Below are 19,360 nucleotides of genomic sequence, written 5' to 3' on the forward strand. Positions count from 1 at the left end.
ATAAAAAGGGAAACCTTTCACTATGCTATACATTACAAAACAATATTGAATTCAACAGATTTCACTTGAACAGGAAAAATAATGCCTTCGAAAATATTTTCTATTCATGTCTCTTCAATTATTCCTATGCTTTTTGGGGTTTCTCAAGTGGAAAGAGCCAGTTAGCTCTATATTCACTATACTCAAGTATTTTAGTATAGAATAAGTTATTCAGAAACAGAAGAACTTTATAGCAATACTTATAGATCATAATCTAGTGCATCAGATACTAAATTGCAGCATAGGCTAAAACAGACCAGTCAGTTAAAAGTTTGACCTAAATCTGTTTTCAAGGAACACTTCCTTAAGACAGGAAGTCCTGAACCCCTCCTTCCAGTCCTACTTTTAAACATCTTCCTGAATTTGCCCTACTATATTTGAAATGTGTAGTTGCTACATTTTGCAACATTCTGGGGTTCTCTGGAGCAGAGTCCTTAACTTCAAGGGACACTGGAAAGGCCCAGAAGATTTAGCTTCCTTTCAGTTCCTCACCACCAGTTCCACATTTCACTTATTCAAATAAGGCAGCACCCTCTGGCATGAAGAACACTTAAGCAGTCTAGCAATCATATTCATATAAATTCAACGGCACTACCCCTTCCTACCCTTAAGCTGTGTTGTGTGTGTGTGTGTGTGTTTTTGTTCTTAAAACAAAAAAGGAACTATAGCACCTCTGAAGAAATGATTGGTATATTCCATTTCAAAAAAGACTTAACTTTGAATTAAAGGTTGCTAAATTACATCTCTCACCAACAAACCATAAAAAGCAAAGAAAGAAGCAGTAAAGCCATTGAATACCCCTTCCACACTACTACTGTCAGCTTCTCTTAAGTTCCGCCACCCACAGCTCACATCACTCCCTTCATCCTAGAGAAAACACATTTATTGGTTATATATTCATATGTTCTGATGATTATTATAAGGTTGGTGTGACTTTCATAAGTTATACAGTATGTCAATTTTATTAGTGTAAATACGATAGACACTGTCAAATTTCAAATGGTGACTGCAAGATATTTTTTCCATGTTTCAAGAAAGTTTTGTGACTAGGTGAACTATATTACTGATTGCTACTAAATTTAGTAGCAATTTTTATATAGAAAATAAAACAAGCTTGTAGCATATGCACATACTGGTGTATTATATTTCCTGTCAGAGCTGAAACTGCGTGAGTTCAATCCTTGAGGGGGCCATTTAGGGATCTGGGACAAAAATGGGAGATTGGTCCTGCTTTGAGCAGGGGGTTGGACTAGATGACCTCCTGAGGTCCCTTCCAACCCTGATATTCTATGATTCTATGACTTCTAAATGAGAGTGTAAATATGCAGGCTGTGGAAGGTCTTCAGGTTGAGACAGACTACTGATGATTGGACACTAGATGGGTATTGAGTCACTTAGCTGCTTCTTGTCTTGCTTTTTATGGTTTGCATTGGTGGGATATACAGTTCAGCAATATTAACTCAAACCTTGAAAGTTTTGGTGTAAGAATTTTTCAGATTACTAGTAAGTCTGAATCAATGATTGATAGCTATTCATATGAATACTTATCAATATTGATATATCACTAGTTTATACCTTTAATTATTTTTGCTCTAATTTGTTGAAATAAAATCAAGAAATGAGAGAAGGGCTTATTGATGACAGAAGTTTAAACATTAGAGCTGTAAAAGTTGGAGGTAATATTGCATAAATTGTTAATCTTTATTTTCAAACTTCTGCGTGAACAGATTGTCAAGTTGAATGTCAACACAAGTCAGAAGGTTAAGCTAAGCAATAAAACAGACAGACTGCTTTCACATCTGGTGAATAGATCAGAGATGTAGTTTGTGAATGATAAGATAATAGCTCTGGTAACGAAACATTAAAACGAGTTTCCTTTTAGTTACTAGAGAATATCTGAAACTCCAAATTCAATGCATATTTGCAGCAAACAAAGTAAATGGTATGCTGAAATGCAACAACAAATTTGAGACGGATACTATGAGGAAAGGCTGTGTTGACAGAATTGTTTTTAAAAAAGAATTCACATTTGAGCTTTTTTTAAACTAAAGACTGAACCAAACACTTTCAAAGCTCATTAAAAATACATTTCAAGTAGGTTAAAAACAGAAGTAGAAGGCAAATGGCAGCACACCTTGCACTCAAGCAGTGCCCTACACATTATATTACAAAATTATATCCTGGCATTGAAAAGAATGTCTTGGCAAAAATCCGGTGGGAAATAAGTCATTGCATGTAGTGTGTTAAAGTGCTTAAGATTAGTAAATAAAAATTTACCTATCTTTTTTGCTTTTCCCCCTTTGTTGCTTCCCTGCAAGAATTCGTAATTCTTCTTCAGTGGGATGTTGATACCATCGTAAACTAAAAGAGAAATTTTAAGTAAACAAAACAAAAAAGAGCAATTAAACTCTCATATTTAAGTGAGAGTTAGAAGTTACATATTAAAGCATCTGCTACTTGCTGCTTCTCAAGCAAATACTTTATCTCTGTGTTTGGGAGCGAGGGAGTGGCAGGAAACTGAACCCTGAAACGTTTACAGCTAAGCCTTCATTTCTTTTTGAGGTGAACAGAAAAAACTTTCCAAACACACACAAAAGTACTTATGTTGCTCAGTTCCTAAATTCGTAAGAGAATGCATTGACAGTCTTAAATTTTACAAGAAAAGCTCCCTTACACATTAAAACACTGAACTGGTTTAAACTGACATTACAAATACAGCAATTAAGGCCTTGTCTAAATGGAAGAAATTGGAATAGCTATGACAGTCATTACTCTGGAATAACTCCCCTGTGTGGACACTATTTTGAAAATGATTACTCCTCTCAGAAAATGAGTAATTATTCCAGAATGAAGTCACTTTTACTCCAGACTAAATTGTCTACATGTGGGAGTTACTCTGGAAGAGCTATTGGAGAAAGTATGGAGAAGATGGAGCTGGCCAACTCCTCAGGTGGCCGTATCTTCTATGCCAGATAGGATGTAACTGACTAGAACCCTAGGTCCTTCTGTTCCAAAAACAAGAGAGTTTACACAAGAGTTCCTTCTCAGTCAGGTGGTGAGCTGATACATCAGTCACATTTTCATTCTGAAATGTTGAGACTGGTAGGTAGGAGAGCCTAGGTATTAAAGAAAACACCACAATGGGAAAATATATCTGCACTTACCTTAAAGTTTCTTTTCTTAAAGTAATAAGGTCCACAGATCTGTTACAACAGGTATTTCAGCCTGCTTGTAATTAGGGGCCAGAATCAGATTGGTTGGTCACTGACAGCAAGGGAATGGCCTGCCCCCTGAAGTTCCCCTTAGTTGAGGCAACTTCCAGTCAGAATAATTTAAGTCTACTTTCCTAAATTACGGATTGTGTTAAAAATACGAGGTAAAGACAACAATTTCTCCTACTGCTGGGCATGGGAAATTCCCCGAATGAAAACAATGCCATATCACTGCATGTCAATTTCCATCTCTATTCTGGATGATGCAATTTGTCTACAGAGCAGGCCAGATCTGTGGACCTCATTACTTGAAGAAAAAAAAATATGGACAATTTTTCCTATTCTTTATTGTGCTCAGGTCTGCAGATCCATTACAATTGGATTTTCATAGCTATGTGCCTCTAGGGTGGGAAGCAGAAGCATTCTTTAAATATGGACATCTAAAACGAAGTATATTATATATACTCTATCTTTCCTGGGGCACTACAGTATTGACTTCTGCCAAAAAAAATGGCCACGGTTAAAATACTGGATTAACCAATATATAAAATATGGATGAACGAATATACCAGTGCTCATGCAGCTGCCTGGCAAATCTCAATACAAGAAACATGACTTCTCTTCCCTAAGACTGTCAGTGCTCCTAAGGACTGGACTTTACTGCTTGACAGAAGGAAGAATATTTCTTGAATTTACTTTGAGAATGAATACTATGACAATAAATTGCAGTGTTGTTGTAGCCGTGTTGTTCCCAGGATATTAGAGAAATGAAGTGGGTAAGGTAATATCTTTTATTTGATGAAAGAGACAAGCTTTCATACTACACAGAACTCTTCTTCAGGTCTGTGAAAGGTACTCATTGTCGCAACTAAATACAAGGTGGAACAGATTGTTTAGCATAAGGAGCTAATGTTGTAGAGGACCATTCAAGATGAAATGGGCAGTTAACACTCGTGCAATCATAGGAAAAAGGAGGGTTAGTAAGTTCTAGATTGTTGTATTGAACCATAAATCCAGTGAGTCTATTGAGTTCATGATTTTTGGTATCTAGCAGTTATTAATTTAAGTTCCCAGGCTCATCTTTTGAAAGTGTTGTTCAGGTTTCCTTTGAGGATGAAAACTGAGAAGTCAGATAAAGTGTGATCATTTTGTGAAAAGTATTCACCCACAGGTGATAAGGGTTTTTTTTGTTTTGTTTTGTTTTGTTTTTGTCTTTTATCATTTTTCTGTAGGAGTTAATTCAAGAGTGTAGTGACTGTCTGGTTTCACCCATATAGTTGTTATTGGGGCATTTAGTGCACTGGATGGACATACACCCCACAACTCAAAGCAGCACCAGACTCTGTCATAACAGACCCAAAAGCTGCGCACACATCTCCACTGCGACAATTATCAATACCCCCTACTACACACCTCTCAAGATCCATGTGTCCTATACATGCCTATCACAGCAGGGCTTCACAACTATATGTTGCCCTTGGAATTCCACATGGGATTTTTATGACAGTAATTAACGAAGAAAACTGACAAAAATCAATTCCTGTTCAAATATTAATATACTTGTAGATCTAATTTATTTAAGCACACAGTTAAGCTTAACTATCTTTTAGTCAGAAAGGTTTTTCTGATATTAACCTAAAGCACACTTGCTGCAAGCTAAGCCAAATCACTTCTCCTGCCCGCAGACATGGAGAACAACTGACCACCATTCTCTTTATGATGACCCTTCACATATTTGAAGACTTACGTCCTGTCCCCCACTCCCCAAAATATTTTCTTCTCTAGACTACATGTATCCAACTTTTTTCAACCTTTCCTCACAGATCAGGTTCTCTAAACCTCTTATTTTTGTTGCTCTCCTCTGGACTCTCTCCAATTTTTCCATTTCTTTCTTTTGGTTTGGTACCCAATACTGAACACACACCCCCCCCCATCTGAGGCCTCCCAGCATTCAAGAGAGAGGAATGGTTATCTCCCAGTTAATATACCGCAGGAATGACATTTGCTTCATTTGCAACAGCATCATATTGAGGACTCATTCTCTTTGTGATCCACTATAAATGCCCAGATCCTTTTCTGCAGTACTACTGCCTAGCCAACTATTGCCCATTTTGTACTTGTGCATCTGATTTTTCCTTCCTAAGTGTAGTACTTTGCACTTATCACTGAATTTCATCACATCCCTTTCAGACCAACTCTCCAACTTATCAAGATCATTTTGTATTCTAATCCTGTCCTTCAAGGTGCTTGTAACCCATCCCAGCTTCATGCCATTCACAAATTTACTAAGTGTATTCTCCACTGTGCACTTCAAGTCATTAATGTTAGCAACAAGAAGAAAGTCAAAGAAAGTGTGGGCCCCTTACTGAATGAGGGAGGCAACCTAGTAACAGAGGATGTGGAAAAAGCTAATTTACCCAATGCTTTTTTTGTCTCTGTCTTCACGAACAAGGTCAGCTCCCAGACTGTTGCACTGGGCAGCAAAGCATGGGGAGAAGGTAATCAGCCCTCTGTGGAGAAAGAAGTGGTTCGGGACCATTTAGAAAAACTGGACGAGAACAAGTCCATGGGGCCGGATGCACTGCACCCAAGAGTGCTAAAGGAGTTGGTGGATGTGATTGCAGAGCCATTGGCCATTATCTTTGAAAACTCATGGCGATCGGGGGAGGTCCCAGATGACTGGAAAAAGGCTAATGTAGTGCCCATCTTTAAAAAAGGGAAGAAGGAGGATCTTGGGAACTACAGACCAGTCAGCCTCACCTCAGTCCCTGGAAAAATCATGGAGCAGGTCCTCAAGGAATCAATTCTGAAGCACTTAGAGGAGAGGAAAGTGATCAGGAACAGTCAGCATGGATTCACCAAGGGCAAGTCATGCCTGACTAATCTAATTGCCTTCTATGACGAGATAACTGGCTCTGTGGAGGAGGGGAAAGCAGTGGACATGTTATTCCTTGACTTTAGCAAAGCTTTTGACACAGTCTCCCATAGTATTCTTGCCAGTAAGTTAAAGACGTATGGACTGCATGAATGGACTATAAGGTGGATAGAAAGTTGGCTAGACTGTCAAGCTCCAAGTCTAGTTGGCAGCCGGTATCAAGCAGAGCGCCCCAAGGGTCGGACCTCGGGCCAGTTTTGTTCAATATCTTCATTAATGATCTGGAGGATGGCGTGGATTGAACCCTCAGCAAGTTTGCAGATGACACTAAATTAGGAGGAGAAGTAGATACGCTGGAGGGTAGGGATAGGATACAGAGGGCTGTAGACAAATTAGAAGATTGGGCCAAAAGAAATCTGATGACGTTCAACAAGGACAAGTACAGAGTCCTGCACTTAGGACGGAAGAATCCCATGCACCGCTACAGACTAGGGACCGAATGGCTAGGCAGCAGTTCTGCAGAAAAGGACCTAGGGGTTACAGTGGACGAGAAGCTGGATATGAGTCAGCAGTGTGCCCTTGTTGCCAAGAAGGACAATGGCATTTTGGGATGTATAAGTAGGGGCATTGCCAGCAGATCGAGGGACGTGATCGTTCCCCTCTATTCGACATTGGTGAGGCCTTATCTGGAGTACTGTGTCCAGTTTTGGGCCTCACACTACAAGAAGGATGTGGAAAAATTGGAAAGTGTCCAGTGGAGGGCAACAAAAATGATTAGGGGACTGGAACACATAACTTATGAGGAGAGGCTGAGGGAACTGGGATTGTTTAGTCTACAGAAGAGAAGAATGAGGGGGGATTTGATAGCTGCTTTCAACTACCTGAAAGGGGGTTCCAAAGAGGATGGATCTAGACTGCTCTCAGTGGTAGCAGATGACAGAACAAGGAGTAATGGTCTCAAGCTGCAGTGGGGGAGGTTTAGGCTGGATATTAAGAAAAACTATTTCAGTAGGAGGGTGGTGAAGCACTGGAATGCATTACCTAGGGAGGTGGTGGAATCTCCTTCCTTAGAAGTTTTTAAGGTCAGGCTTGACAAAGCCCTGGCTGGGGTGATTTAGTTGGGGATCAGTCCTGCTTTGAGCAGGGGGTTGGACTAGATGACCTCCTGAGGTCCCTTCCAACCCTGATATTCTATGATTAATAAAAATACTGAATAGCACCAGACAAAGGGCAGTTTTCTGTGGGACCCCCACTAAAAGTGTCCTCCCAGTTTGAAATGAATCACTGAGAACTATTCTGTGAGAATGGTTTTTCAACAGTTGTACACCCATCTTATAGCAATTTCATCTAGACCACATTTCCCTAGTTTGCTTGTGGGAACGTCATGTGCGACTGCATCAAAAGCCTTACTAAAATCAACATATATCATATCTACAGCTTCCCCCTTATCCAATAGGCCAGTAACCCTGTGAAAGAAGAAAACTAGGTTGTTTTGGCTTGATTTGTTCTTGACAAATCCATGTGGTCTAGTAATTATCACTCAATTATCTTCTAGGTACTTACAAATTGATTTGTTCTGGTATCTTTATGGGTATCTGGTTGACTGGTCTATAATTTACAAGGTCCTCCTCTTTCCCCTTTTTAAAGATAAGTACTATGTTTGCCCTTCTCCAATCCTCTGGGACCTCACCCATCTTTCATGAGCTCTTAAAAATCATCACTAATGATTCTTAGATTGCTTATTGTCCTTAAGTACTCTAGGGTGAATTTTGTCAAGTGCTGCTGATCTGAATACATTAATTTATTGAAATATTCTTTAACGTGTTCCTTCCCTAATTTGGCCTATGTTCCTTCCCCTTGGTTAATATTAATTGTGTTAAGCATCTGGTCACAGTTAACCTTTTCAGTGAAGACTGACTCAAAATAGGCATTTAACACTTCAACCTTCTTTGCATCATCCGTTATTAGTCTCTTTTCCCATTAATTAATGGACCTAGACCATCCTTTGCCTTTCCCTTACCTCTAATGTATTTATAGAGCATCTTCTTATTTCCATTTATATCCCTTACTAGTTGAACTCTTTGTCCCTTAGCCTTTCTGATTTTGTCCCTACATGATATAGCTATTCTTTTATTCTCATCCTTACCAATTTGTCCTTGTTGCCACTTCTTGATTTTCTGGTCATGAAAGAGCTACAGATACAGCTATATTGGTCTCTTACTGTTCTTCCTGTCTTTTCTCTGCATTGGTATAGTTTGCTATTGTGCCTTTAATACTGTCTCTCAGAAACTGTCATCTCTCCTGAACTCCCTTCGTCCTTAGGTTTCCTTCCTATGGGACCCATGTCAAAGTCTGCTTTTCTGAAGTCCATTGTCCTTATTCCGCTGCTCTCACTCCTTCCTTTATTTAGAATCATGAACTATCATTTTGACATCACTTTCACCCAAGTAGCCTTCCACCCTCAGATTCTCAACCAATTCCTCCCCATTAGTCAGAATCGTCTCATAAAGCTGATCTCCTGTTATTTTCCCCCACCTTCTTAAATAAAATGTCCCAAACACATTCCAAGTTCTTTTTGGACTGTGTGTTTTGCACATTACTTTCCAACTGATGTGTGTGTATTTAAAGATCCCCCATTACTACCAGGTCTTGTGTTTTGGACACTTATTTGTTCTAGAAACTCCCCCACCCTTCTCCTCCTGTGTTTGTATTTTGTTTTTTAAGGGAACATAGGAAAGGGAGGAAAAGAATGCCATTTGAACATCTTAAAACTCAAAAAACTCAACACACACCTGTTAGAGATAAATGGTGTTGGCAATTCCTTTTTCAAGTGAAGATGAAAGAGTTCATTAATTATTTTTAGAGCACTCAAACCTGTGCTGCTCTGATGCTTAATATGCTGCAGATAATGCCCAGCAATGAGAGACCTTGCACAGACAAAAGTTTAGCAGTTCCTTTTAAATTTAGGTTATCATTCCCCTCTCTTCCTTGAAACTCAACAGCTCCCAATATGCATACAAGCTAAACAGGCCATTCTCAAATATCAATATATAAATATGTACACTTTGGGACCTTCAGTTATTTTTCGAGGACAGGGGTTGGCACCATCTTATACTCAAACAACTCCTAACCTAATCAATTCCCACAACCCCACCTTGTAACAGGATGGAAATGGGTTTCTTTTTAAAGGGGAGGTAACCCTAAACTGCAGAAGAAAATGGTAGTGGAAAATCATGTAGAAATACTGGTAAGATGCCTGGAGAATGTACACATAATCCAAGTGTACTTCTTCAGAAATCATTGAAAAAAAGTGATGATTTGGGACTTTACTAATAACTTAGAAGGTTATTGTTAAAATCTGGAAAATGCCCTCTATGAGAAACAGTATAGCATTTTCTAATGATGTAGAGTTTCTTCGGAAGAATAAACCAACTACAGTTTTCTAAAATGTAAGAAAGATTTATATTCACGGTAGCTGCTGTTTTTAGTTAGTTATGGAAAATCATTCTGGGAATGCTCCCTTTGCAACACATTATGTCTGTTTGATCTATTGTTGTGAGGGAGCAGTATATTGAAATTTACACAAATCTTGCCCTATGAAGTAGTCAGAAAATAGGATTTTTGGTAAAATTTCTAAATACTGCTTATATGCAAGGTAAAACAAGAGTGGAACCACTAGGTACACGGAGTCATTGCAGAGAAAAGTTGATCACTATGGGAGAGCAAGAACTAAGCTGTATCTTAATATTAGAAAGTGCTGTACAGCTCATCTCTCTTAAAAAAGAAAAAAATGTCAGCCAACCAACAGCATGCTTAACTGTATAACAACCTTAACACTGAATGTATCCGATGAAGTGAGCTATAGCTCACGAAAGCTTATGCTCAAATAAATTTGTTAATCTCTAAGGTGCCACAAGTACTCCTTTTCTTTTTGCGAACCTTAACATAGTTCCTTTACAATGAGAATTTCATTATATTTTCAGTCTGATGTCACAATATTACAATTTTCTACATATGGTGCAAACGATGCAAGTAGTTGCATTCTGCTGGAAATGGTTGAAACCTTTCCTGATTAGTTTAATTTTCCGATTTCTAGACTCTATACCAAGTGTCACCACATCCATATATACTGTAGCAATTCATTGTTTCTTATCTTACCTGCCACTACAGAGAAGCCAACGAGCTAGAGAATAGTGAGGTATGATCTTCTGTATGACACTAGCCATCACCATGGTAACCACGAGCTGTACACCTATCACACCCTGTGGAGGAATAAGTTAAGTCAGTATATGTAAAAACCCTAAAGTACAGACCTTTTATATTTTAAAAGCAACCTTTCATAAGACGTCTAATGAAGGTTTGTTTTTGTTGTTGTTTTTTAAACGAGAGGCTTACTACATCAGTTTTATTGAATGATCTGAGACTTGCTACATTCAATCCTAGACCTGTTCTAAAAAAGGCACTGTTAGGCCATGGGACCAGTAATAAGTGTCCTGTCTGACAGCTCATGAGTCCTTAGCAGTGGCGGACTTAGGGTTAGCGGGCCCTGTGCACAGCTTCATTTTCATACACACCCCTCCCCCACTCGGGATCCAGCCAAGCAAAGGAACACTCTCTCATCTCCCCCACCCCCCGTTTTTCATTTTTTTCTTCATCCTCCTCCTATATTATAAATAATAGGAAGTAAATGACAGTACAGTGAGGTACCTTGATTGGGGCAGAATCTTGGAGGAAGTTTGGGTGTGGGATGCGGGCTCTGGGCTGGGGTGCAGAAGGGGTCATGGGATGGCACTTACCTTGGGTGGCACAGCTCCCAAAGCGATCGGCACACCCCTCGGAGGGTGGGGGGGGGGAGATCTCTGCAAGCCACTGCCCGCAGGCACCAGTCACACAGCTCCCATTGGCTGCAGCTCCCAGCAAATGGGAGTTGGAGTCAGCGCTCAGGGTGGGGGCAACACACAGACACACCCCCCCCTAGGGACTGCAGGGACATGCCGGCCGCTTCCACAAGCGGTGTGGAGGAAGGGAGGCAACGCAGGCAGGGAGCTGCCTTAGTCCTGCTGCTGGCACATCTCTGCACGCCCCTTCGGGTGTGGCGGGCAGGGCAGCGGGTCTCATGCACTGCCTGGGGTGGGGGCAGCACGTGGAGCCGCCTCCCCCCACCCAGCCAGGGGCATGCAGAGATGTGCCAGCAGCCGTCGGCTTCCGGGAGCAGCGTGGGGCCACTGGCCACGGTATGCAAGCAGCTTGCCTGCCTGAGCCCTGCTGCAGGGACTCAAGGGCAAGTTGTCAGATGAGATTTGTCCTGCATTTTGAGGGTCCCCGTCATTGGGGGCCCAGTGCCACCGCACTCTTTGTTTCATGGTAAATCCACCTCTGATCCTTAGTGCTAGAAATGTATCCAAGAAAGCAGGGATTTCTCTGCTTTCTAGTGGTACAAGCAATTTATTTCTGGCCGTGACATTTCACAAAATATCAGACCTCAAAATTATGTCATAGATTACCATCTTGCTTTTTGTGCTTTCTTCAATTCTGACATGATTTTAACAGCTGATACTTTACAAACCTTCTAGAGCTAACGATCTATAATATTTTTAAGAAAGCTGGAACTTCAGCTTTCAAGCAGCATAAAGCAGTTGTTCCCAACTTTAATGATTCAAGGGATAAATTAAAATCATGATGGAATTTTGACAATTTATGGTATAGGTGGAGAAAGGAAAGAAAAAAGCAAGATTGTAATGGGGGGGGGTCGCACAACTTAAAGTCTAAAACTCTGACCACACAGCCCGTAACTCTTTGGCAAGATTAATAATGTCTTCTTATCCCTTGTCCTTGACCAAATTTTGCTCACTTGCTATCTGAACAAAAATTCAAATAAGATCACAAAAGTTTTTTTTTTTATTATTAAATTTCACTCGATGCAACTTTCATGTGATACAACTCTTTTCCTTAAAGTTCATCTACACTAAAAATTGAAATGCTTTACAAATTGTAATTCCAGTTCTGTTCTTGAACACCCTACAGCACGCTCCAAAGCTTGTAAAATCAAATATTAATGAGTTCAATATTATGATATGAGTATACTCCAGACCTTTGCTATAGCCCAGGGTTCGGGATCCATGCGCAGTCCCGCTTTAACGCGGGGGACGCGTTGCCATGGATCCCAATTTAAATATTTAAATTTGGGATCCATCACCACAACCGCGCTATACGCGAATCTGTGCTATAGCGACGCGAGCTAAAGCGAGGGTCTGGTGTATCAACTTGCTTATTTAGCGTTTGCATATTTGCTGAACCAAGCAATAGCGTTCTTAGTGGCCAAATGTAGCCCTCAGAGACCACTGCTGAATTTGATTAGCCGGCACCCCTTGACAACGTGTATCATGGTTTGATCTACACCGCTTGGATTGCCTCAAAGACCCCAAAGGTGCTCGCTGACGCACAGAGGCCTTGCCCAGTCCAGAATTGGCTAAAAAGGGGCCACTAATGATGTGGCAGGTCAAAACTGGGCAGGTGAGCATTAGGGTCTGTGATGAGGAACTGACTGGCGGATAATGTTAACTGTCAGTCTTCCTGCCACAAGGACTCTGTTAGATCGTGGCGTGGCAGCCTCAACCATAGTAGGTGTTGTGATGAAAGACGTGCAGATGACGGACTTAAAAGGTCACTGAACAAGGGCAAACTTGGGTTGGCACATATCTTCTCAAGCAGTTTGCCAACTGCAATCTCCCTTGTGATGTAAAGGGGAGCAATGTGGCTCAGAACTAGAAGCCATGAAAGATGAGTTGGTCAGAGAGTTCCTGTGATGATGCACATTGTTGAGTCGAGTTGCACGTCAACAAGTTTGATGTGTGCTGACCGACTCCATACTGGCGCATAGTACTCCGCTATTGAATTTGACATGCCAAGGACTGAGGTCCATAGGGCTGGTGCATCTGCTCCCCATGAAGAACCTGCCAGTTTGCTGTGAAGGTTGTTGCATGTATTGACCTTTGCTGCTGCCTTGTTCAGGTGACTTTTGCATGTCAGCATTCAGTCAAGAGTCACGCCTCAGTAAACAGGGTTCACTTCATGCTTCAGCTTCCGGCCATTCGTTATGACGTTAGTTCCCTTTTAGCAGCGGCTTGGTGGAGACAGAACGTGTTAGAGACTGTCTTGCTGGTGCTTGGCAGAAGGTGCCATGTCCTGCTATAGTTGGCCAGCTTGGCAGCATCGTCTGTCGGGTTTTCTCCAGTGCAGAGAAAGTCTGAGCCTGGTAGCCCGCAGCATATGTTGTCTGCATAGATGAGCTCCCACAATTGGGTTGGTGGCAGGTCATTGATGTATAGACTAAAAAGGTCGGGGCTAGAACAGATCCCTAGCATAACCTGTTCATTTGTTTTCTTCCAAGCACTTGGTTTCTCACCCACATGCATCCTGAACCATCTGTCTCAGAGGAGCAGTTCAATGGCATCAGTAACCCAGGGTGGGAGGACTCTTGATATTTTAAGAAGTAGACTCGTGTGCCATACCATATCATACGCTGCAGGGAGGTCAAGGAAAATAGCACGTGTTTTCAGATTTCTTTGAAAACCGTTTTTGATTAATGTGGTTAGAGCAAGTACTTGATTGCATGTGCTTAGACCACACTGAATGACTGCTTGATCGCCCTTCAAAATGTTCTCCACCTCTGGTGTTATTCACTGTAACATTAGGCTCTCTAGAACCTTGAGAGACAGAGAAAGCGGCAATATCAGGAGATAGCTTGATGCTATGTTTGGGTCTTTACCAGGTTTTGGGAGGCCAATAACTTTTAACATGCGCCAGATTTTCGGCAGTCTTCCTTCATTGGTAACCCTTGTGAAGAATTGAGCCAGCCAAGAGTGGACACATGGGCCAAGATGTTTCAGGAACTCTGGAAGGATGTTATCATAGCAAACAGTGGTACCAGACTTGATGTTATATAGCGCTCTGGAACTGCAAAAAGTTCAGAGCAAGCTCTGGATTTGTACGGCTGGATTTGACCTTCCCACTCACTCTGGACTCAACTATTCATTTCTTTTCCAGGTGTGTCTTTCCCCATGCGAAGCAGGTGAATGGCTACTCTCAGATGATTGGCTTGGTTTTGGTGGTTGCTGGGCTATTCCAAGGCAACAAAGTAAAACTCCAGCATTTCTGGCTGGAACAAGTAAAGTCCAGGTACTTGGTCATTTCCTTTCGTCTGGCTCAGCGAGCACAAAGCTTCAAATAAGTGGTCAGCCTTGTCCAGGTCATCAGTTGAGTCGTACTGCTTGAGTAGAGTGGCAATGGATCAGTGTTCTCGTCATGCCACCTATCAGTACATGGCACAGTCCGGGAAACTAAGGATCATCCTAGCAAACCAAATTCTGCAAGCTTATACTTGAAGAACCCTGGTATTGCCACATTCTGCTAACCCTAAGAACGTGCAATCCCGTAGCTTCCAGACCAGGGGGTCGGCAACCTACAACACACGAGCCAATTTTTAATGGCACGCTGCTACCTGCCAAGTCCCAGCCGCCGGCCCCGCTCAGCCTGCTGCTGAACCCAGGCCAGCTGCGGGCTGAGTGAGGCCGGCAGCTGGGACTCCAACAAGCAGCAGTGTGCCATTAAAAATCCTGCCCGCCCCAGCCCGCTCTTCTCTGCCCCCCCGCCCCCCCCAGGTGCGGGGTGAAGAAGCTTGGTCCTGCCAGCTGCTGCTGCAGGGCAGGCAAGTTCCCCCCTCCCCTGCCGTGCTGGGTTCCTGCCCCTCCTCCTCTCCCTCCCGCTGATCAGCTGATGGCCCTTACGGGGAAGCGGGAGAGAAGCCGAGCCACAGCGCACTCGCTGCTCCGGGGAGGAGGTGGAGAAGAGGTGGAGGCGGGGCCTTGGGGAAGGGGGGTGAAATCAGGGCATATCCCCTACAACCCCCTGCCATGAGCTGCTCTGGGCAGTGGGCTGCGAGCAATCCCAGGACCATAGCCCAAACCCCCAACCCTCTGGCCTTACTCCTGCACCCTCCTCACACACCCCAGCGTCCCCACACCCCATGCCCTGACTCTTGCACCCCCCACATTCCCACCCCCACCCTGAGCACCAAATGGGAGCTCCTGCACCCCCCACCCCACATTCCCAACTGCACCCCTCGCACCAAACGGGAGCTGCCCAGGTAAGCGCTCCACACCCAAACCTCCTGCCCCAACCCTGAGCCCCCTCCCTCATTCTAGCTCCTGGCCAGACCCTACACCCCAACCCCCAGCCTGCTCCTTCACCCCCAGCCCTGTGCTCAGTGCACTCCCACCCTCAGCTCAATGCAAAGAGAGAGGAAGAGAATGGGCTAGAACCAAGGAGAAGGTAGGTACCCACTCTACGTGGGCAGGGCTGGGATCCCAGACCGGCAGCGGGCTGAGCGGGGCTGGCAGCCGGGACCCTGGCTGGCAGGAGCTGGCGGATGGAACCCCAAACCGGCAGTGGGCTAAGCGGCAGTCTTCTCCCTCACCCCTGCACCCATTGCCTTTGAGGCCTTTTCCTTACTGGGGAAAAAAAGTATGTTTTCAACCCAAGTTAGCTAACACAAGCTAACTAATACGAGGTAAAATCCTCATGAAAACAAGGCAGTCTGTAGTTTTCACATAACATACAGGTCCAGTGGGTGGTCTTAGGTGCTTAGAAGGTATCAGTATATTTGGGTGTCGGTTCTCACATACACACAAACTCATCTCCTTAGTCAAGTTATTGTTATGAGACATCACCAAACCTACTAAGGTTATTTGAGTCCATTATGTACATGATCAGGAATTATTGTCATTGACTGTGCAAATGGAGTTCCTCTTTCCCCAGAACTCACCAAAACACCTTCCATACCAGTTGAATGCTTTATTTCTCAAATGGAAAAAAACTACAAAGAAACATCCTATATCAAGTCTCACCATTGCATGGTGTGTTTTGGGGCATTAAAAGTAACTATATGGTTCACTCCAAACTCTCAAACTCCAAATTTAAATTTTCTTTTGTATTCTGAATATCTTTCTGGATTATGTGTGTAAAATACAGTAAAGCAAAGGCTTACATAATACCCTCACACAACATGGCTAGCAAATAGTTCCTGTGTGTGTCGCTATTCAGCATGGTGTAACATGACTGTCTTGATCTAATTTGTGGACAGTTCACCTAACTATTTTATAAAGCCCCGTGGTATGGTTTGAGAGCCTCCCAAAATTATGTGTACGCATAAAGGTATATTTGTTTGTCTCTGTTCCAGATATTTCTAGAGAAAGAAGCATATTTTATTTATTTTGAAAAAAGCTTTGCAGGCAACCTTTATACATCACAAAGCCCAAAAAGGATACACATCCTACTTAAAAACAAATCCTTTACCAATCACCTTTTAAAGCTTTAATAGATTGAGAACAGTCATGGGTTATGGCCTTTCAAGTTCTACTTTTGCCAGCTTGGGGTAAGATTTTATATAAATAACTAAAACTTGTATAATTTATTCTTCACTCAGGTTGTTGTATTTGAGCTATGCTTTTTCACAATTGTAATCTTGGTAAAGATCTGTAACACAGAAAGGCTTTCAGCAATGAGAGTGTGATTTTCAATCTTGGGCGCCGTATCATGCCAGACATTTTTCCACGATTTATTATGGGCAAGATGTTATTACTTGCAACCATTTTTTAAATCTTAAGATTTCACTCAGCAGTACCCAAAAATACAAAGTTTGTGACTTTAATGTCATGCTGCCACACAGATTGCAGTTTACTTCTCACCATTTCACAATACCACTACTAGTGACACTGCATTCAGTGGTTTAACTTAGAGGATCATGTTTCAATATGTTGAAAAAAATCCTGGTATTTCAATAAAGAAGCCATGAGGCCCTTGAAAATTACTTGAAAGGCGTTCCCCCTTAAATCTGTGAAGCAGCATAACAAGCACATCATCAGGGGAGAACTTATATAGAACATTGTATATCTTACCATTCTACTTTTGCCCATATTAATTGGTAATTGAAAGTGTTAAAGCAAGCACATAGTGAAACCACCTGAGTAAAAATCCTTTCCTCCCAATTGTTTCTTTCACTGACTTGGGATGTTTTACTAGTTCTCCATTCATCACAGGATTTATCTTCTAAACCAACAAAATTTGCAAGTCTCTCTTTGCAGGTAAAAGCTATACTGTAGTAAGAATGCCAGCATTTTTAAGCACTGATACAGAAGGGAAAAAAAAAAGGTACATTTTCTCAGAAAAGATGTTCCCTAAAGTCTCCTGGGGCAGACAAGATCTGAATTTCTAATATAAAAAGAAGCTAAGAAAAATAAAAAACATTCCCAGTCCCATTTACGGACAAAGAATATTTTTCCCTTTAAGTCCAATGTGGAAGCTAGCACAACCATTATGCAGCACTTCATTCTAATCTTTGTGACCTTTTTGCAATATAACTGTGGTACATTTTACATACAAGCCAACCACTCAATAGTTGAAAGACACGCTGTGAAGTTATTTACATTTTATTCCATAAATATATATAACCCCCCAATAAACTGCATGTGTGCCATACAAGCAAACAAATACTATAAACAAAAATGCTCAAAATTCAGAAGCAGTATCAATTTCTGAAAGGTAAGAACATTTGGAAAATAAAATTCTATACAAAGAGAGACCTTATAGGGAGGAGACCTTACACTGTAATAATCCGTTCAGAAAACTACATGTAGATTCAGAATTGGTCAACAAAAACCACTGCTTCAATACTAATTTATATCTGAGCTGTTCTCTCTCTCTCTCTCTCTCCTCACTACCCTTTAAAAAATAATTTCAACTCTGTACTCCAAGTGACAGCACGATTTTTCAGGAATTTGATCATCGTGCCTACAGAGCCTTTCAGCTTCAGATCACTGATACAAACCCAGACCAGGTCAATGGTGACAGAAAGTTGTTAACATCTTACAGCTGCTCAGAGGCATATGTGAAATGAGTCTGAATCAGATATCCAGCAAACAGAACCCAAATCACAAAACTGCCTCTACAATTGACAGGCAGCAGAGACACCAAAAACTGAATAGGAATGGAAACACTACTTTTTGAGCCATAGAAATGGTCCTTTCAAAAATCAGATTTAAGGCACCATGGCAGGATAGAGTGGGAAAGTTTATAGTCCCACTATAAGTATTGCACCTGTTCTCTAGATCAATCTAGTTTCAGATATTTGAACTATTTCTCATACAAATCATACACCACTTTTCACCTTACTAAATTTGTATTGCTCCCTATTCCCGACTTCGAAAGCCAATATTCTAAAATTAAATGTCATCGACCATTGTGAGCCGTGTAGCTAGGAACAATAAAGTCTCTTTTGCTTGCACAGGATATAGCACACCTTTCATTAACAGTCCCTTTAATGGAATTCAGCTGGGAAAATGTGTATGTGTTTTTCAGTGCTAGTGCTGTCACCTATGTTAAGTAGCAGGGTAGACAGGGCATGGGAATTTTTACCACATTGTCTTAAACGTTTAAAATGCTAGTAGTTGCCAGTGCATCATTTACACAAGCGCTCTTAACAATGAAGCTGAACTCATGTGGGCAAGAGTGGGAAGTTTTAGTAAAACACAGTCCTAGCACAGACAAGATGCTTCAAGGTTCCTGTTCTATTCAGGTTCCTCCTATTCTTGAAGGACCTCAAAGGTTGAGGGGAAAAAAAAAGGGGGGGGGGCGGGAGGGAAGGTAGAACAAAGTGTATTCTAGAGATCATGACTTTCACATCCTTACTATTGCAAAAGGTACATAAAACTTTGATAAGTTAAAAACAAAGTGAACAGAAGTAAAGAATGAATAATTCAGATAAAGTTGCAAAACACCTGCATCACTTATCTCAGACAGATAATTGTGCTATGTTTACAAATGAAATGAAATAAAATAAAATGTTATAGATAAATACTTACCTAACACATGAGTTCTCGAAGTACTCTCAAAAAGACATTTCTATATCCTTACTTTATAGAGTGCGGTTGGATTAAATAAGTATTAGATAAGAATCAAATGAAAGCATATTAAGTAAAGATCACCAAAGTTAATAGTTGTATGCCAAGGCTCCATTTCAACATCTCTGTATTGACTTTGTCCAAGGTCATTTTCAGACAAGAACAATGAAGGATTTTTTCCTTTTGATCTCAAACATACATGTTTGGGTTTGTACCTAAAGACCAGATCCTGCAAACACTTAACTTTAAACATAGGCAATTCCACTGAAGTCAGTGAA

General features: G+C 41.5%; 1 protein-coding gene across 6 annotated transcripts in view; it reads right to left on the reverse strand.

Moving 5' to 3' along the window:
* The window catches only part of TMEM161B (transmembrane protein 161B), a 71,100-nt gene that overhangs the window by 36,999 nt on the left and 14,741 nt on the right, over positions 1 to 19,360 (reverse strand). For 5 of the 6 annotated variants that reach the window (XM_073344430.1, XM_073344432.1, XM_073344429.1 and 2 more), the window contains 2 exons: positions 10,285 to 10,388; positions 2,317 to 2,400 (listed from right to left, as the gene is read on the reverse strand). In XM_073344430.1, coding sequence (XP_073200531.1) covers positions 2,317 to 2,400; positions 10,285 to 10,388 — 188 coding nt within the window. The remainder of the gene's footprint in view (positions 1 to 2,316; positions 2,401 to 10,284; positions 10,389 to 19,360) is intronic. The other variant, XM_073344436.1, reaches the window with a different exon arrangement.

Source organism: Lepidochelys kempii, chromosome 5 (genome assembly GCF_965140265.1).
Source record: "Lepidochelys kempii isolate rLepKem1 chromosome 5, rLepKem1.hap2, whole genome shotgun sequence".
Classification (NCBI taxonomy): Eukaryota; Metazoa; Chordata; order Testudines; family Cheloniidae; genus Lepidochelys; species Lepidochelys kempii.